This window comes from Tinamus guttatus, unplaced genomic scaffold (genome assembly GCF_059628265.1).
Source record: "Tinamus guttatus ecotype Peru unplaced genomic scaffold, ASM5962826v1 Tinamus_guttatus_pri_ptg000327l, whole genome shotgun sequence".
Lineage (NCBI taxonomy): Eukaryota > Metazoa > Chordata > Aves > Tinamiformes > Tinamidae > Tinamus > Tinamus guttatus.
This window is the reverse complement of record NW_028288861.1, coordinates 6,482,403-6,503,529: the sequence shown is the minus strand read 5'-3', so window position 1 is coordinate 6,503,529 and position 21,127 is coordinate 6,482,403. Positions and strand designations below refer to the sequence as shown.

Below are 21,127 nucleotides of genomic sequence, written 5' to 3'. Positions count from 1 at the left end.
TTACTTCTTTCATACATCTAAATCTCAAGGTATAAACAGTATATGTCTGACATTTTCATTGCTTTATATATCTTAACCCTATCATCTTAAAAATTTGTCTGTGATCAGGTCGTTCAGAATCTGACAATTTCTACTACTGATGTATTCGTCCTCCTGTCAACAAAATCAAAGCTATGTCACCAAAAAAAGAGAGGGGGGGGAAAAAAAAAAAAAACACACACACACACACACAAAAAAGAGTACTAGCTTTTGGGATAAAACAAGACTAGTTTTACATAAGAAGAATTGAAGACAAATGATCAACTGAACCAAATACAAATAGTTTTTTGGGATACTAAGTTCAATGTTTGCCTACACTAACCCTTCAGCATCATGTAACTGCACACTGAGTGTGGGAAGCGATATGCTCTCATTATACCAGCAGAGAGAGAAGAAAAGAAACACTCAGGCCTTGTATACCAAGAGTAATGAAGAGACTACGCATTATTTTCTTTAACATAAACTTTTTTTTTGCACCTTCTAGAGCACAGGCATTCTTGACAGCATTAAGCTTGTTTTATCAACATCAGTGCAGATTAGTGCTTCCATAAAGTTTCTGAAAGAAAAAAAAATGAAAGGTAAAAAATATACAAAAATAGTCAAAAGAAAGAAAAATAGGTATCCAAGTCATTTAAAAGATTTAAGGTTCCTGAAAACCTAAATATTCTCCTCCTTAGGGCAAGGTACTACAACTCCAAGAAGACTAGGAAATCAAAGAGCAAAGCAATATACAAGAGGTCCACTACCACAGATCATTTATTTATATACTAAGTTAAAAAATACAAATTTTTTTTACAAAAAAGTTTATCAAACAACTGTATACATACAGTTAATATTTTTAAAAGCCAACATGTCAATTGATACTATATGTACATTTGATTACTAACATCATACAGTTGTAGAAAAGCATCACTCGGCAGAAACCGAAGTCTTATTTCGGACATTTGGCATTTGGAAAGTAGTTACCACCCTGCACTAGAAGAGACAAATAATATAGGAATAAAACATTTATACACATTACAATAAAAATACTTATTTGCTGCGATCATTTAAAGTAAATGGATGCTTTCGTTCTCCAAGAAGAGCCATCATAAGTGGAGATTAAAGTGCATATAACCAACAGGTAATTAATTCTTCAGCAATCCCACCTATCCTTCTAGACGCTCCAAGCACATTATTGTAACGTTAAGAATTTAGGACTTTTCTCTGTGGTATAAACTGGAAGCTCAGCTTTCTAAGATTCATTAAACAATTCTGGTGTACAGTAAGATGAAGCTACAGAAATTTGGAAAATAATGTTTGGTGAACAAGTCAGCATAAACTTGTCCAGACACACAATTTCTGGGGATATATTTTAATTCTGAGAACATTCATAATATTTCATAGAACTGGGGACAAAACAAGGAGAGCATGCAACAATATTTATTTACATAACCATCCCGGGAATCAACCTTTGTGGGCCACATAGGATACAGGTTGGAGCAACACCATCTACGTTACGCATGAGGTTTGCTGACAATCTGGTTAAAGGGGAAAAAAATAAAATCACCAATGCTTTGCTTACCATAGGCTACGGTCCTGAACTATAAAAGTGCTCCTCAAAAACATAGATTAAAATATTGGCTTTGCCTCATTACAAGCAAAATAGTAAAACTTACAAAATATGATAGTCAGTACTAGCAGAACTGTCCAGGACAATCATTTTAATAAATCAGTCCACTTGGATGAAATAATGCCTATGCATTTTACAAACTACCCAAAAGCAACAGCTGAACAGGCTAAATTTACATCCACGGGAAAAGCATGACACATTCACTGAAATGAAAACAAAACCAGTTGCTGGTAACTGTGGTTACTTCCATCACACAAACTGATCACCAGTGATAAAAATTCCTTTTCCCGCTACCATTTCAACAAGAAGTTCTAAGCCATTATACTTGCAGAGCAGACTTCATATCTTAGGCACTGGACCCAATTTAGAGGTAAAGTGTCTGTCAACATGATTTAATGTGTTCAGGTTTCTGTAGGCCTTCCATATGAAGTTTACATACAGCACTACAAATACACATCAGATACTGCTGTAAATTTATGGGGAATACAAAACACTATTAGGTATAACTTTCACCCCATGGCACATCAAGCATGGCAAGACCATTTATTTCATAACTGGTTAGAAAGGGTCAGTTGTGATTATGCTTTATTGAATATTTTCCTTTCTGTAGCTGAGAAATATATAGCTTGGACTTGCTTCCATCCGGTCTTTTAAACCAAACTTCATCATGGTTAATTGTTGTTATTATGGCACTAAAGGAAGTGAATGAGAAAGAGGAAGGGAAGAGAAGGAAAAAAGAAAGAAAGAGCAATTTAGAAACAAAATTATGGACTTTATAAACTCAAACGACTTCAAAATTGCAGCTGCATTTCTCAACAGTAAATGAAAACATGCATTAGTTGGAGACGTCATGCTCAAGATATTAAAACTATACTTAGAGCTTATAACAGAGATCTTTCATATTCAAGTATCTTCATTTATCTTTAATGAAAGTAGTTAACGGTAACTGTTAACAGGAGTTAACAGTTGACAAATTCATTCAAACATTTTCTCTCCTCCTTCTCCAAGAGGGCATCTGCATCACAACTTCTACAAATATTTTTAACTGGTTAAAACAAAAACAGCCATTCTTATCATTCTTATCAATATTATTGATGTGGTAGTATTTTCAAAGTCTTATTCTTCAGGCTCTATCAGGTTATTTTCTGCCTAATAGTACTGTACAGAGAGGCATGAACTGAATAATCTTTACCTTGTAGGACATTCATCTTTCTTATCAATGCATATCGTCTGTCCACGTCCATACCACTCCCCATCATAATAAAGTCTTCCTTCTTCAGATCTAGCACTGTGTAGATGCTTTTCTAACTTGACAGGTGCTAAAACAGTCAACAAAAGCTACTTAATATTGATTTAGTCAATTATGTTTATAAATACACTTTCAATAACTTATCTACATAGAGCACAAACAGCCTTTCATTGTCAAAAGTAGCCTTAATTAACTCGACAGATCGGAAAATTAAAAGCAAGATAAATCTAACTGGGGAGTAAGAATGTAAGTTATATTTCTACTCTCAGATAGTAAATATCTTTCGTACTACCTTCTAATATCTGCATTGTGAATTTTCACAAGCAGCAATATAGACAAACCTTCCAATAGTAGATCCTGAAAACTTTTTACCATTGCACCAAGTCATTTATCATAGCATGCCAGTAGCCATACATCACTAAAAGAAATGCACGATCTCTTTACCTTCTCTCCCTTTTCCTTGCCATTCATGGCCTCCTGGTAATTACCTCACTGCCAAATATCACTTACTCTTTCTCATAACTCTGCTTTTTTAGGGTTGCAGCTTGCCCTGAATGTAGATAGTTTTTAAAAAGTTCCTCTAGGATCCAGATGTTCTCCGTTTTCTGCTCACATTGTGTAAAATTATTTTCATATGTAATAAAAACAGCTTACTAAATTGATAAGTGTAACTCATTTAAAGTCTGTATTTTCGTTAATAATTTTCCACAATTCAGGTGGAATACCTAACCTGCCATCTACTGCCAAATAAACAAAATCATAAGCAACCCAGCTACAAGTTTGAGCACCTGACAAAGAGGGAAGAAGAAAGGTAGATCATCTGGTTACCTCGCCCCATCCTCCTAATGTACCTCAGACTAAAATTAATGTTATCTGCCTAGGTGCGGTTCACACTGTTGCACAGGCAGGTTCTGTGCAAGCTTTGTGAAATCAATGCTCACTTACGTTCTGGCTTTACTCTGTGTGGCCCCAGCGTAGCCATTGCCTTGAAACACAAAAGAAGAAAAAGTTAAGTCTTTTAACTGACAACTTCATTTATGAGATGCTCTTTCAGTTTTTGTTGCAGTGTAGCTCAATATACCTGCTTTTGCATTCCAAAACATCAACTAAAGTTTGGCTTAGTTCTCATTCTGAAACACAAGATGAGCTATCAACAATCTACTCTCCGGAATCAGAAGTTCAGAATTCACATTTTTTTTTTTTTTTTTTTAATCTCCTCATGAGGACAGTGGATCACACTTATCAGTAAGTAGAAAAAAGTTTAAGATTGGATATCTTTACTTATTTAAAATAAGTTCACAAGACCACCATTTCACAACAGATTTTGCATTTCTTACCATTGTTTTAAATTATGTGGCACAATAGCTAAGAAATCTAAGGAAAAGATACTTTGCGTCTGCTCCTCTTGACACCATCAGCAGAGAACAGTCAGACAAGATTTCATATACACATCACATTTACTTTCTGCTTAGGAAATATTTGCAAACATAAAGCTCAACACAGGACACTCAAAGCATTCCCCAGCAAGTTTCATAATTCACATGACGAGGTCTGCTGTTCCATAGGTTGAGAGGAGTACAAGAGGAAACTTTCCAGTCAAGCAAGGAAAGAAAAGCATTTGCTGACAACTAATAATTTACGTTATTAGTAATCTTCATCAAGATTTGACAAAGAGATTCTGCGCTCAAAAGCTAGTTTATTTTTTCAAATATATCATCTGGTCAAGCAAAGTGCTCCTTCTGAAAACCCCGATTCTCTTATAACCTGGGAAAGTCAAGGCTACAACTTTAGCATAGCACAGAATGAAAATGGTGTTAGAGGTCAAAGCATATAAAGCTTACTAAAATAAACAATTTCCTATGAGAACACACCATATTATATTCAAATATTTTAATTTAAAAGAAAAATGCTATGAAACTGCTTAAGAGTTTTTATCCAATTACTTCAGACTATACAAAATCATGACAGTCTTAAAGCAGGTTTTTGTTCCACAATCAGCTTATCGCAGAAAATTGTGTTCTACCCATTCGAGGCATCATCTCTCCCACTTCCTAATTCATTTCTTCTGTACGATTTAGGTTGAATCAGAAAAGGCAACAATAAAATAGCTTGTGCTTGAATCATTAGATGACCAGTGCTGAAATAAGAACCTATTTATTGCATTGATAAGAGAGAAAACGATTAGACAAAACCCAAAACCACCAGAACAAATAATAGCAAAGGTTTGCATTCATCCTTTCACCTTACCTTCCTTATTGTTGTCCAGTCTTCAAGTATATCAAGATCTTGTAACATATAAACTATATAGGGGCGTGAAAAGTTAAGGCACTCTTTTAAACAGAAACTGTAAGTAAACAGAGATGATAAAGCACCCCAAAGACTGTAGAGCAGCTATTCTGCCAATAGTTCACACGAGGAATACCTACAGGAAGCAAAAGCTCAGGAGGAAAGAAAGATTTCCAGCTATTTGCTTTACACAGACCTGCATAAACCAACTAGTTCAAAAATATTTTTAACTCATAAAAGTTAGTTTTTCTTGACTAGTAGTTAAAAAGCAGAATCTAAACTTCAAGTTTCAGAAAGAGGATGTGTCATCTAGGTTTCCTTCATCATTCATTATCACCTCGTATTGTTTTTAATGATAGAAAGAAACTAGAAAGAACAATGACTGTAGCAAAAGGATATCTGACACAACAACAGGTTTCTTTTTATCTGGACTAAAAGGATCCTTTCTTTTCTTCCTGGATTGCAGTTCATCATTCCACAATTCTAAAAACAAAAACAACAATGTGCTATGAATCAGGAATATTTGTACACTGAGTTCCTTTTTATGGCAAATACTTTATCCAAAAACTGAAAATACCAGATTTTCTGGTGAGAGGGTGTTAGTTCACAGGAGAATATATTGCATGATTCCGCAGTCATAGATTAATGTTCTCAAGATGCACAAGGGATGCTGCCAATTACTGGACCAAAGTTTAAGCTTAAATTCAGGCCCATGAAGTCTATGGGTTAGTTCTGAAGAGCATTCAACTACATAATCTGAAACTCCCTTGACATACTAACTGCACATTCAAGTAAACTGTAGCTACCAGAAGATTAAACAAAATATCAGTTTCCATCCACCTGAGGTAATGTCAATGCTATGCCGGTCTTCTTCAAGTCGCCTAATCTTCTCCTCCAGTTCACTTTGTACAGTATCATACAAGAGAAGCTTTTCACTCTTAAGAAAAAAAAGGCAAGAAGTTTTGCATTTATTTGTGATCGAGCTCCATCATTCCAGTATATATAGCATGACACAGCAGAAGGAAGAGGACATTTTGGTGGAAGTTTTCATAAGCAATAAAATCTATAGCACATCCTTCTACCCAATTGCTTAGTACTAAACTCTAGATCCTTAAAGACAGCACATTCACTTGGCTTAAACATATTTACACTTATCAGCTATCAATAGCAATAATAAGTAACTTTACAAGGAATGGAGTTAGATCTCCGGAATAACTGCCCGTATTATAACACAAAGTATTTTCCTGATGGGTAGCAAACATTTATTCACAAAGAACTGTAAGGAAGTATGTTTCACTCTATGTTCTCATTTAATTACTACAGTATTTATCAACATATTTCTGTAGACCTCAAAAATACCTTACTTAGAAATAATTTGCGTGCATAAAATAACCTAGGCAGCTGTGAAAGCAAAAATGTCTACCTTAAAGCTACAATAAATACCCTTACTACAGTGCTTTAGAAAAGTTAGTTAGTTAACAAAAGAGTTAACTAACTAACATAATGCCTTTGATGTCAGGAGTATCATTAGCATCTTTTCTCTACAAAGACAAATGAAAATGCACTCACATACGAACTTTCTACATCATTTAACATATTCTCTCTTCCATGCCTAGCTGTTTTAAAATGATAAAACAAGCTTTGTGTCACAACTGCTCGCACTTATGGTCCTCCACATAGAATGGATAACAGTTGCACACCACCTGCACAGACCAAGTTATATAAAACCTCCAAACTCCATAAGCAAATAATTTGGAGTTGAACCCAGTTGTGAGTCTCAAGGAAATAGAATTACTCTTTCATAAGCTTGCACATCTACTAAAACATAAATAGGAAATGCATCTGACATTACGATGTAAAATTCCAAAGACTTCTTTTTGCATATTTCTCAACCTTTTTATATAAGAAGGAAGTTACAGGTGGCCCTTCATTAGACCTCATATTTTCCCAAAGAATCAAGATTTATTTATTTTTAAAGAAGGTGTGTATGTTCTTGCTTCATTAGGGTGTTAGGAGCCCTGGACTTCAGTCATAGAATCAACCACTCAGAAGAAAACAAATTTAAGCAACTGTAAAGGGCGGCTGAGGAAGACTATGGTTCAAATTTCAGGATCACAGTAGCTATGTAAGAGATGCAGCTATTTGTACTAAGCATCCCACATCCAGATACCACTCTATATGAAAGGATTTTAATTCCAGTAACTGTTTTTGAAATGACAAGCATATCACCAGGTAAAAACATATAAAGAGACTTAGTAAGTCTTCTGTGTTTTCCCTCCAAAAATGCCAGGTGCATTTTACTAAAATTATGGTAGGCATTTTAGTTATTGTTCTACATAATTATTGCAAAACAATAAATTGCCAGATGGTATTTTTAACCTTTAATAAGATGCTGTTAATCAAATGCAATATCAAACCAATATAAAGCTAATTTTGACATGTTTTGAAGAGTTTCTTTAATGGAGTGAAATATCAGAAGACAATTGCATTAAATAGCAAATAACTACAATACTAAAAGGCATATTACTGAACTTCGAAAGTTTGACACAGTAAAAGATAGACAAGATCAGCTCTCAATTTAAAGCAGCTGGCACTACCTCACAGTGCTGTCGAGAGGCTTGAATTTCACATTCGTACTTGTTCTTCACAGATTCCAGACAAAGCTCTCTATAGATACCTGTAATCAGACATATTACAGCAATATTATTCCCTATAGTTAATAGCTGACTTCAGAATTCTCTTAAGATTGCCTACAAGTCTCACAATATAGATACACTTGAAAATGCAAATATAGGCATTTACAATAGGCATATTAAGCATTTATAGTGGCAGGCTACTCAAAATACACCCAAAGACTATCTCTTAAGTCTGAAGATCTGAAAAGTAAATGCTATTTATATTCCCCTTCACTCATCAGTCTACATATTGTAGACTGTCATGTTAACACCAGCTGTCATGTTAACCTTGCAAAATAGGTCTATTTCAAGTTTCTGCCCTTGTGAAACAAAGGCTATTTATTCTGAATATTAGGACTATTTCTTACGCATTTCTGAAAATGCATCTACAAAGCTGACAGCTGAGAAAAGCCTGAAAGATACCTAGGAAAGTAATGTGGCAAGTGAAAATATAATGGGATACAGTACTTTTAAGTTATTAAACACAAAACATGTAAATCGTCATGGAATAACAACTTCAGGAGCAAATTTGCACACAGTGGTGCAGCCTAGGAACAGAAAAACACACAGCAAAAATTCTTGCCTTACAGTTCATTTGATTATAAAGAACACAGGAGTAGAGGGACAATATTTTTATAGGCAGTTCATCTGGAAAAAAAAAAAGCCACAAAGTACCAAGTCAAGCATCTCTGTTGTATGAAGTCACTTTTGATGGAGAAGTGCTGTTTTCTATTATCAGTGCATTACGTTTGCCCACCACCGCTCCTTTAGCGCCCTAGGCTGACTGGCATTTTTCAGTCTATCAATTTAAAACCCCTGCTTAATTCCCTGAAATCAAATAGAGTGGGCATGAACACTTCCAGAAGTCCCTAACTTCCTGAAACAGCCATGATTAACATTTTGTGCTTCGAGCTTGCTGGCCTGAAGGATAAAAAGCAAGCCAGGCATTCTTCTGTCACAGAAGCAATTACACTCATAATTCAGCTAAGTTTACTTTTCCCCTCTCTAAAGCAGAAGAGGGTCCTCAGTGATTACTTGCTGGAGGTCAAGCCCTGCCACTACCAACATCTGTCAAGCCACTGGCTCACATGGTAAGAGCAAACAAGCCTGTGCTGCATTTTCTTGATTTTATGACTTGAGTCTCTCCAGAAGATTGTTCTGAATCTCATTAAGTGGATGAGGAAAAAATATATATACATATATCAATGACTTCTAACTACAGTGAGAAGAAAACTTGTAGCAGTTTACCCTGTGCACTTCATACATTGTAACACAGACCTTCTGTGCACTCTAAGTTTTGAATGAGGAGAGTCAAACACTCTTCCTCTCTGTACCCACCTACATGAAGTACTGACAGACAGTCAAATTTAAAACTGGATTAGGATACCCTTCATAGCAAACCTTCTGGGAATCCTCTGTTAAGACAGACAAGACTAGTGAGGTTTGAAGAAGTGTTGGGTGCATTTGGGGTAAAAATCTTAAAAACTCAGCCAAAGTAGGGAAAGCTCTACGGGGATGCGATAGACCAAAAAACTTCTAATTCCCTTCACAGTCTGAAGGCAACAGCACTAAGGAAGACATATGGAGTAGCACTGAAGTAGCATCAGTATTATGAAAGCATAAACAGGTTTGTTATTTTCTAGTGTGGTGACACTGTGCTTCTGACAGATGTCTTGGGAAAGACATTGGCAGACCTTCTCTGGCTGCCTGACAGGAAACTGCCACTCCATGGCTGCCTGTGTTAGGTAACCCTGAGACAGATGAATTGCTGCAAAAACAAACAAACAAAATCTATGGCATGTAAAGACTATACAACCAAAAAGTACAAAACTTGATGTACCTAGAACACGGACTCCAAAGGACTCTATGGTGTGCTGAAGAGCAAATAAATTCTTGTCTGTTTCTTCTGTCAGCATAAAAGCTTAAATACTAAAAAACACAGCTAAGAAAACCTGCTACCAACAAGAGCTTTCCTCCTTCCCCAGACTGGGACAGGGAGATGGGAATAGAGGAGTAGAAAAGAAACAGACCAGAAGAGCAGGAAAAACACGAGCATCTAAGATGACAAGAATGTACTAGCCAGTACTTCAAGAGATGACATCCAGATATTGTTTCACTTGATCTGTGATGGAGAGATGCAGACCTAATCCCAAATTTTCTAATTACAATGATGACTGCTTTTAATTCAGCAACTTTCTGCTAACTAGACAAAGACAGACAGACATTAAATGAAAAACAAGTATGTCATGTTTTTGGTGTGATGTTATGAGGTAATTCACGCAACAACATAAGCAACCAAGCATTTTGACTTGGAAAAGATTTATGTTAAAAAAAAAATAAAGCAAAATCAAAAAACTTACAAATGCATATCAAGCTCAGATCATGAAAACAGAAACACTCATTCTATATGCCCACCTGCCACCTTTGTTCGGATTTGCATATTTTCTTGTAAAGCTGCCAATGGTTCTAAATACTCAGGAGCTTTTCCAGCTATGACCTCTTGTAGTTTTGCATCCACTTGGCTTAATCTTTCTTTGTAGAGTCTTAAAACAACAACAAAAAACAACTTTATTTGAAAGGAAGCACGAACTAAAAGCAGCACTGCCATGGAATAACTTGTAACTGACATCAGCTATTCTTACCAAACAGAAATGGTTTTAATATTACTAAAATTTATTAATGTTTTAATATTAAGTACTTACATTCTACCCAATAATTATTCTTTCTTTGAAAGCTAATACTTACTGCTAGACAATGTGAAGAAATTTCCTTGAATTTTGAAGTTGATTCAATATCTACTACAAACATTTCAATCACAGTAAAGTGCCACTCTTTACAACTGATAATTCAAACAAAATATTATTGGCAGAATCCTCTATATAATCAGGTCTTCTTATATTCGCTTTTACCATGCCCTCTGCTATCAAAAGGTGCAGCATTAAGGCAACACATAAAACATAGCTGGTACATGCTCAAGAACTCATCAGACCTTACCCATCCACATGGTTCACACTTGTCTGGGACAGGGACACAGCTTTTTTTAAATTAAGATGCCTAAGCTAAGTTTTCCTATATAGGAAAAGGTTCACGTATTATAACGACACACGCAAACCCACTTGAAAAACAGTGCCTGCTCATCTGTCTCCAGCCTGCTCATTGTTTTATTTTGAGCACAACTCCACAGTTGAAGCACAAGACAGCAACAGTCACACAGCAACCTGCAGGCTGTTCAAGTGGGATACACTCTTTGCAGGGCTTGCATCCAACTGACATAACTTGCAATTTAAAACACAATTTGCTGGCTTCACAGTCCTCACGTCCTCACGCAAGCCGTTCATAGCAGTCCATCAGAAGGATTCTTACAGCAAAACAACAGGAGTTATATTAATTCCTGCCACAGCTTCACAGCAAAAAGAAGCATTCTGGAGCAACAACCAGTAAATCACTTCAGGTCTCCGGTGCTTATTCTTCAGCAATATTAGCATCAACAAATATGAAGAAACTCTTAGCCCTTGCACACGCTATTCTGACAAAAAGGGATCCCCAAAGGGGGCACTCCGATTTTTAAAAATACTCACTGGTCTTTAAGATCCGTAAATTGCTTTTCAAGATTGGACATTTCATCTAAACACTCCATTCTTCTTCTTTCACAGTCCTCATCATCCATTTCTAAGAAAAAATAAATAAATAAAAGAGTTAAATTTTAGTCACTTGCTACACAGATATTTGATGTTACTAAACAAAACTATTTTTCCCACAACTTTTTCTCAGGTTAGGAAACAGAAAAATCTCAGCTGTAGTAAAAAGTAGCAGTACCCATTTGCTGTCAGGCAAATGCTTCAGAAAGTTGAATTGGAACTTTTAGCTTTAGTTTTCTTTTTTTCTTTTTTTTTTTTTTTTTGACAAAGAAAGTATTATTTGCTTTTTATCTTCCTTCAGCAATGAATTAGGTAATTTAAAAGTTAGCAAGGAGTTCCCCAAAACAAAGAATTTCTCACTTCATTAGTCCTCATGGTGAATCTCATTGCTGCTCTTTCCTAGATTTACGGAAGTACTTCTTGAAAGGATAAAAGGAAAAATATCTTAAGAGATGACTATAACAAACACAAGGGAAAACTGCTGAATGTAAGAGCAAAGGCAGCAGTGAAACACTCCATTTCTACAACACTAGCTCCTTCCTCAGTCTCTCCACAGCCCGAAGGCCATTCTAATGGCTGCACTGGTGCTGACAGCAACAGGCCACATGCTCAAGCCAGAGCTCCTTACTAGGCAGCCTCCCCAGGAAGCGTCAAGTATTTCCAGCAAACATTAATGAGCTCGTGGTGAGTTATACTGCAAGGCCCCTCGGCAGGAAGAAACTGGGGTTGACCTGGGGCCAAGAGGCCATTTGGGAGAGGAGGAGGTGTCCGCAGGTGGCTGAGTCCGACTAAGAGGTTACTCCGCCAAGAAAAACTGCTGATCCCGACAGAAAGGGAAAGAGGGTTCTGGAATCTAGTAGAGATGGTCTGGATTCACTCTTTCAGACCATAAATAATTCTGAGCTCCTTCAGAGTTCCTCTGCTGCTCCCTGCATCTAACAGCTTTACACTCATTCAAGTCTTCATCCAGCCTTAATTGTTTTGCAAAAGAGTACAGCAATTTGCAAAGGTGATTTGCTTCAGGGGCTGCATATCAACTCCCTGCCTGTGAGGAGCTGATTAACTCAGATCTTCCACTCTCCTCAATGCCTGATATTTTCTACAAATACCTTTTTTATTGAAATTATCACAAACTTTCAGGAGGAGAAAAAACATATCAGACCTCTCTGCATGGATATTAAACCTAACTGACAGCAGAGTAGTATTCAGATGTATTACTGTAGCATCTAGGAGGCCAAGTCAAAGACCTCTTGCAGCTCATCACAGCAGAAGGAACAAAAGATAAAACAGCTTTCACAGAGCTTTAAAACATGGTATAGCCCAAAACACTGGGCAGGAAAGAAAGTAAATTTAAAGGCATTCAAAACAATAAGTTTAATGCTTAGTGCACTGGGAGGGATAAGGGAAGAAAAATATCAGGCTCTTAAGATAGTATTTTATATATAGCTTTCAAAAATACAGCAGATTGAAACCCCAAAGTAAGACTGAACATCCTGTTAAATGGCAAAATTTTATTTGGCTGTCCAAAGTAATACTGAAGCCAAAATTGACTGGGCAGCTTTCAACTTGGCCAAATATAAGCAATGTGGCAGTCATACAACTTTGTAAGTTGTATAAAGCATTTACTTGCTATAAAAATAAAGCTTCTCTAAAATTTGAAGGAATCTTCTCAATGAGCACTGGGATCTACATAGTTCTCCCACTTTATTCTCAAGCTTTAATTCATTCCATATGTTTGCAGCTACACTTAAGGCTCTAAATATGTTTCAGAAATGACTCATTCAGAAGTTTCATCTGAAATGAATGTGGATTTTATTGTTTGGGCATGTCTAGGGACTAAAAATAAAAGAAAGCAAACTAGAACTTTAACCCTTTCTGACGATCAATGCAACACCCCTGCAGGGGTATGAGACAGCACTGCAGCTTTTCTTTTTCTGTAGTGAGAAAATGATAATGTAATTGTATATGAGAGTTCAGCCTGCCAGCATCTTGCAGACACTAAAATAAAACAGGAGCTCTCGCCTCCTCTCAGCCCTGAACACACTCAAAAAACTTTCAACTTTCTACCTGGAAGGCTACGCTCCAGCTGTCATGGATGCTGAATAGCGATTCACAAGCTAAAAATCAAGTTTTAACTGTCTCACCTTTATTCTGCCCTCTCCCACCTCCAAAAGGATTCATAAAATTATATTTAAAAAAAAAAAAAAAAAAAAAAAAAGATTTAACAGACAATGCCCCATTGCATCTTCCCTAAAGCATTAAACACACAACTTGGAAAATACTCAGTCCTGAAAAGTGAGAGGTTTTAAGATCAAATCTCTGAGTTTTTTTGTTGAATATTTGTATCGCTAGAGATGAAGTATTCCTCGTTTTATATTAAAAAAAATAGCTAATAGACCCAGATTGTCTCAAGATTTCACTATTCCCATAAAGTTTCACACTGCACAAAGTATTTGGGACATTTTTTATTTAAAAAAAAAAAAAAAGTAATTATTTTCCTACTACATCCAAGTAGTCCAGCTCAGAGTAACTACAGCAGCCTGGTTTAGAGGCAAAAACTAAGGAAATGGTACTTAAAAGGTAACAGCACCTAAAATAACTTTTCTATATCTGTGGCCTACATAGAAATGTTCCACAAAGTGTCCAAATCCTCATCCAGTGCATTTTATTCATACTTACATGTTATTCCATACCCTCATCTATAAAATCCATATATTAAATGCATATTATCAAAAGGAAGAGGATAGAAATAGCACAAGCTCTCAAGGGCAAGCGATAGTAATTTTCTAGCTACATCTTTTATTCTCAGGCATCCAAGGGAAAAAAAAAAAAGTTGAAAGTAAATAAAGTGACAGATTTAACAACAACAAAAGGACTCTTTTTCTTCCATAAGGAAAGGAAGGAAAGATTTGGATTTTAGTTTTAGTTATTTAAGCTAAATAACTTAGTTTAAAGTTAATTAAAAGACATTTCTTACTGTGGCTTATCTTCTTATATCGTAGAAGCAATATGCTTCCATGAGGTATGTCCACATTTGTCAAAACATTGAGATAAGCAATGTAATTTCTTGTAGTCATTGCTATTTAAGTTTTTCCTTGAAAGCATTTTTTTCTGTGTAATACAGAATATATTATATGGAATTTAAGTTTTTGAAAAGGAACCAACCTCAGATCAGTGGCTGGAATCATCGGAAACTAATTCTCCTTTCATTAGATCCAGGCAATTGGAAAAGAGAGAGAGTTAAGTTCACTTCTCTCACACCAAGCTTCCTTTCTCACATACAAAAGACACTATTCCTATCTTATTCTGAACAAACTGAAAATGAGCACTCCCAGACAACCTAACTGCAACACAAACTGAACACTAAAGAGAGGCTGACTAGTGAGCTTTGTAGCTAGAATATGGTACTGCCTATTTATCTACATAAATTAAATCTGCCCATCTGAAATTAAACCATACAAACTTTGGAGACGTAGGGGACTCTTCACAACCTCCTTGGAACTATTTATCCATTGTTAGTTTGTCAAATTATTTGTTTATATAGACACCAATAAAGTTGTGTTTATAATAGTATTGCCTATTTTGCAAGCCCATATGTGTATGTGGTCAACAGTTCCCTGCTGAACAAAAGATGCAAGATATTCCCTGAAAAAAAGGAACAGCCCAGAATTTAAGGTAACCTCTTGCCTAAACTCATGCAAGTCATTACTTCCAAATTCACAAAAGGACATAGGTCAACTAATTTATTTAAGTCAGAGGCACTTACATATCCTTACAGCAGAATCCAACCTAATTTATACAGTCCCTGGTGCCTCCCTGAGTAACAGACTGGCTCACCAAGCTTTTTTCACATAATAAGTCGGAAGAAAACTACTCCTTGTCTTACGGGTTACAGTGGCACCCATACAACTGGTCAGTGGGCAGGTACAGGTGGGGGCTAGGGTCATAGAAAACTAAACTCCAAAAACACACCTTAGGTCCAGAGTTTCTCAGTGCTTTCCAAGCATTTCTAGCAGTCCCACATAGACCAGTCATTTTCTAAGTAACCCTCAGAATTTGAGGCTAGCAATACGTGTGTTTGATAATCAGCATTTCCTCAGGCCATCTTACAATTTGATCTTTAGAATTATAAGGTGCACCAGAAAAGATAACAATTTTCTTACAACACAGAGGAAAGTGGAAAAGATGTAGCCCTTTTAAAGCCTGGATTTCACATACTAGCCTGTGCCCAAAGTCCAGAAGAAGTTACACAAAGGAGAAAAAGGGAGTTTCAACAGAGCAGAGGCACAAACACTGCAGCAGCAGCAGACGGTACTGGCATCACCTCCAACCTCCTCTCCTCCAAAAGCAGCACTCAAGCAATGAACAGAAGAAAAATTAAGCCCCACTGAAGCTCACAATGTTGTGCAAAGACGAGACATGCAAGTATTTTATATAAAAACAGAGAATCAAACTGCGTGAGTGCATGCTATACTTAAAGCGAGGGGCCAGGGCAAGCAGCTCCCACCGTAGGCCCTGCACTCAAGCCCGGCAGAGCCCTGCCTGGTTCATCCTGGCCCAGTCCGGTTCGGTTCGGTTCAGCCCAGCCCGCCAGGCTCGGCGCGAGAGGCCAGAGGGCGCGACGCCGTGGCAGGGGCAGGCCTGGTGCCACCAGAGCGCGGGGCAGGGAACGGCCGCTCTCCCCTCCGGGCAAGCGGCGGTGGGAACGGCCGCCGGGCCCGGGGGAGCCGCCGCGGGGGCCGCGGTACCTGAGCTGTCTCCCTCCTCGGACACGGACGAGCTCTCGGTCTCCTCCTCCTCCGAGCTGCTGCCCTCGTTCTCGCCGTAGTCCACCTCCATCTCATCGTGGTTGTTCTCCTTCTTCTCCCGGGAATGCACCGGCATCGTCCTCTCCGCCGCCGGGCCTGGGACCCCCTTCCCGCCGCCGCAGGCGCGCAGCCGCCGCCAGGCCCTCCCCCCACAGCCACCGGGCCCAACCTACCCCGCGCGGCCCCTTTCTCTGCCTCCCATTGGGCGAGCCGCGGCCGGGGGGCGGGCCCTGCCGCGGCGCAGTTAGGCTGGGTTAGCCCTTGCGCGAGGCACCCTGGGAGTTGTAGTCGCTCCGGCGGCGCGGGAGGAGCGGAAAGGGGCCGCGGGGCGAGCGAGGGGCCGATGGAGCCGCGGCTTTTCCGTTCATTCCTTCCCGTTCCCGTGTTCTCTCGGCTCTGCCTTTTCATTGAAGGGCTCCCCAGGCGGTTGGTGGAGGAGGGTCACCTCACACCTGCGCACATCTCCACTGGCAGCTTGGGCCTGCAGGCCAGGAAGAGGTTGCTGCCTCCCCCAAGCTTTCACATTGGGTGATGTTTCTTCCATCAAATTAGAATTAATTTAGTCCCTTCAAGCAGGCAGCACTGGCAAGAGGGAATGTGAGAAGGGGCTCTAAGGATATGCAGCATTTCTGGCAGGGTTGGGATGGTTTCATGCATTTGAGCATCTCTATTTTCCTGTCTCTGTGCTCATGGCCACTAGTGGTGTCACGCATGGTGCAACAAGCAAGACAGTGGCCTCGCTCCCTGAGCTGCCACCTTGCTACAAGCAGCTGCTTCGCCACAGTACCTAACACCTGTGTCTTAAAAGTGCCCAGCGTACACAGAAATCAGTATTTTCTTCAGTCTGTGACACAAGGCACCTTAACTGCTGAGGATTCGCCTTCCCATTCCACAAGCAGCCCCAAGGAGGAATCCCCGCCCTCACACCTCCCCTCGCGCTCCTGACATGGCGGCGGCCCGGGGCGTTGCGCCACTGCGCATGCGCCGCCCGGCCAGGCCCTGCGCACCGCGCATGCGCCCCCCGCGCAGGCTCCGCGCCGCCGCCAGGGGGCGCCTCGGACCGTAGCGAACCGAGCTGGCTGGCCGGGCTGTTGGACCCGGGATAGCGCGGGGGTTGGCGAGGCCAGTTTAAGGAGTTGCTAGTTTGTTTTTATTATTTTTGTTCCCTACAGTTACCAAGGAGTTGTACGGAAAGCTGCTGCTGTTGCTGCTTGAAGTACCCTGGGAAAGGTGTTAGCTGCAATGTCAGAAATAAGAACAGCCAAAATCCATGGAAAGCAGGCCTGCAGAGCGCCCTGGAGGAAATGGGGGTGGTTCGCAAGCCGGGTGGGAAGTTTCGCTTCAGCGATCTATGGGGAATTGACGGCAGACAAATAAAAGATGTCTGAAAGGCCCAAATCCAAAAGTCACACAGTTAAATTTCCAATTCTGGACTTGGCAAGGTAAAAATCCAACCAAAGACTGGACCAGAAGAAATGCCTGAAACTGCATCAGGGAAAGGAATGGTGGAGATCAGGAAACCTTTGGTCTTTCTGTAACTTCCTGACTGGGGAGCTGGAACTAGGTCTGAGGGAGCTAAAAATAAGCCCCTGAAGGAAACTGAAGTTCTCATGCCTCAGTGGAAATCAGCAAGCAGAATGGGGAAAGGAGCCAGAAAAAAAAAAAAAAAGTCTTTTAATAAGAAAAGATTTTTATGTGTGTGTTTTATTCTGTTCTGGTCTGTTGCAGCAGGAAAGAAATTGCCAAGCTATAACAATACAAATAGTTACTGTCTTGAGGGGAGAAGGGGATGAAAGGAAAAACTCTACTGATTGATGTTAACTCGCTGTCTAACTGGATTACTGGGGAAAAAAAAAAAAAAAAAAGATGTCTCCAGCAGCTACATACAGTGGCCCAGTGCTGATAACACACAACAACTTGTTCTCATAAATAAAGCGAGTTAACCTGATTACCTCCAAGCTTAATATACAGAGTGGCAGCAGCTATCTGACGAAGCAGTGAAGGGCCCAGCTCTGTGCCAGAAGGAAAGGGGAAAAGAAGCTTGTTAAAAGACTTGCGAGACTTGTATTCCTGCTGTGAGAAGTTACGAGCAAGGATATCACAGTCAAGTGCTGGAGGACCAATTTATAGATTTAAAAGTGTGCCCAGATCAGTGAAAGGAAGCATTGAAGGTCTGCAAAGCAATGACATTTCTATGAACCCTGACTTTTCCCCTTCACCAGAGTAATATAGCCATTAAGAAGAAAATGTTTGCGATCCTTGCCAGCTCTGTGTTTAAAGGGTGTGATTAAATGGGATAAGCATGTGGTATTTTTGAAAAACTAGAAAGAGATAGAGTCCATCAGCAGGGACAGTCTTGGCAAGAAGGCAAAATTTGAGAGTAGCAATTTTGTTAGAAGCTGGTATTGGAAAGAATTTGGACACAGAAAGAATGGTTATAAATAACCTGTTGGCCAGCACAGACCAAGACAGATGGTGAAATTGCCTATCGCAGTTCGGGGGAAATGGGGATGATTGAACATGGGAGCTCACCCACATGAAGAAGAAGAGCTTGGAAACGCATCATCTTCACAACACTTAATCTGGGCATTTAAACCAATAATAATAGGAATCTGGCTATGGAACAGCATCTGGGAAACACACAGAAAAGTGGAACGTGGCACAACATGGTAGCTATTAGACCAAATATGTTTAATAATAATTAAAAAAAATAAGGAAGCAGAGCCTCTGTAGTTTTACACCTAATTTGTTGAATGGAGATGGTGACTGGAAATACATATCACTCTGGAATCTGGAAAGCCATTATTACCTTTGTGATTATCAGACTGATTAACAACTTTCATTATAGCGAGTAACTGCATAATGAGTAATGGTGTACATTTCGAAGTGCTCATTAGAGAAATGGCCTGGTGAAGAAAAGAGAAATAAAACGTATACCTGCCAGTTTTGAAAATTTTCTGCCCCTCAGGGATCAAAACCATGATAGCTGTACTTAGAAAGCTGAGAATGGTTGAAGCCTCTTTTTAGACCAGGTTTCAGGAAGGACCTAGCTTTTCTGCAAGGAGGACCTGAGACACAAGAATCTCTGTTGGATTTGGTCCAATATAGTGCAATACATTTTAATGGATTTGAAATACTTTCTGGGTAGGAGTTGTTCTACCGGTTCAAACTTTTATTTTGCACTGGGCATCTCAAGGAGAGGAGAGACAACGCAAAGGGGGCAGGACACAGTAGATCTCATTAATTATTAAAGGCAAAAAAAAAAAAAAGCTTTGTAAGTTATTCATGAAGTTTTAGGCAGTTCTTGGGCCTCACCTATAGTTTGGGTTAAGAAAGAAGTGGTAGAACAGGCCTGTTTGTGAACTCTTGAAAACTGCATTGGGCCACTTTGAATAATTTTTATCGATTTTTATACATTATCCATTTTTATCCTGTATCAAGAAAAAAAAAAGTTACGCTGGATGTTCTAACAAGTAAAAACTTAAAGTGCAGTGTCAGGAAAGAGGTTGCAGGAAAAATGAAAAGACTATTTTTCCCAGGGCAAGATCAGCACACTGTGCAAGCAGCAAACTGTGCTGTTCTTCCCTCATCTCATGTATTAGCTAGGCAAGATACTCTGGTATATGTTGCAAATGGTCTAAAATAAGCCTAGAACTACCAAATAAACCTCAAATAAACCCCCAAATATACTAGTTGTTTCTAAAAGTTCCCTTTTACTTCTGCCAGTGAGTTAGTGGGAGAGAGGGAGGCAAAATACTCCGACTGATGGAATGGAAATAATATGTACATAACTGGTCCTCTCCCGGGGCTGGCAGACATGCGGAGTTTCTGCAGGGCTTTTCTAGAGCCCCAGTTGCAAGTTGGTCAGTATTGCAAAACTATTTCATAGGTTGGGAAACGAAAATAATACATCACAGTATGTGGTTGAGAGAGCACGATGGAGCATTTTCAGTCGGAAAAAAACAAAGTGCTTGTAACTGCCACTGTATCAGTGTATTTATGTTTCAGAATCTCATTCATATCAGATATGGGTGCTAGCGTTCAGATAAGAGAACAAACATAATTAGGTGAAGGTGACTTAGTGTAGTCAAAGTCTATACATTGTCTGGCCTGGCTTGGAGTTAGCAGTGGTTATATTTGTTCATAGCCTTCACATGTGTGACAGTTTCTGGTCAAAACACACTAAAATCCCCTGTGTCATTGACATAGTGTTAGCAACTAAGAAAGCAAATCTTAGGTAATAACTTTTCTTTCAGTCGGTCTCTCCCCCTGCTACTCGTGAAGCTATTAGCTCAGGCCAGAGCTACGTGGGAGCAGAAGTTTCTTGGGGGCACCAAGTTTCTGAATGTTCTTTGAAACAGTATTTGGGTGAGAGCCCCTATTAGTGTCCTACAGAGGGAAATGGAGATAGAACTTGGCTTTCACCTTTCCAGGAGGCAGCCCTCAGCCTGTTGCTGACTCTTAGCCCTTACCTGTAGCTAAGACTCAGCTGCAGTTTTGCCCATCTCAAATAGCTACAGGAACGCTTTGCAAAATAACGCTTGTGGATGTGGAAAGTAGCAACTCGTAACATTCAGCGACTGGAACACAAACTCAGAGGAAATCTGGCTTCATTAACACTGCAGCTCTGGGAAAAAATTCATTCAAGCTTGGAATTTTTGGTGGCTGAATGACTGCGACTTCATAGCATAAAAAGAAATGAGGAAGTGATGGAATGCTCTGCTTTTTCTTCAAGTTTATTGATTTTTTCTTTCTCTTGAATACAAAAGTGTTTGTGAAGTCCTTTCTTTAAAATGGAAATGCTAAGATTTGAATATAGT

The 21,127-nt window shown here is 39.1% G+C and overlaps 1 protein-coding gene across 2 annotated transcripts; it reads right to left on the bottom strand.

Annotated features, from left to right (window-relative positions):
• Positions 1–483: 483 nt before the first annotated feature.
• Positions 484–16,418, bottom strand: BRMS1L (BRMS1 like transcriptional repressor). Of its 2 annotated transcripts, none has more exons than XM_088529270.1 (10): positions 16,248–16,418; positions 11,440–11,530; positions 10,277–10,404; positions 7,784–7,863; positions 6,027–6,123; positions 5,586–5,669; positions 5,148–5,212; positions 3,846–3,885; positions 2,844–2,970; positions 484–595 (listed from the first exon to the last, which is right to left on the bottom strand). In XM_088529270.1, exons 1-10 carry the CDS (start codon positions 16,381–16,383, stop codon positions 520–522), a joined length of 924 nt encoding a protein of 307 aa, XP_088385396.1. In that variant the 5' UTR covers positions 16,384–16,418; the 3' UTR covers positions 484–519. The 2 variants fall into 2 exon arrangements, with proteins under 2 accessions (XP_088385396.1, XP_088385395.1); XM_088529269.1 differs by lacking the exon at positions 484–595 and adding an exon at positions 778–2,343.
• Positions 16,419–21,127: the final 4,709 nt, after the last annotated feature.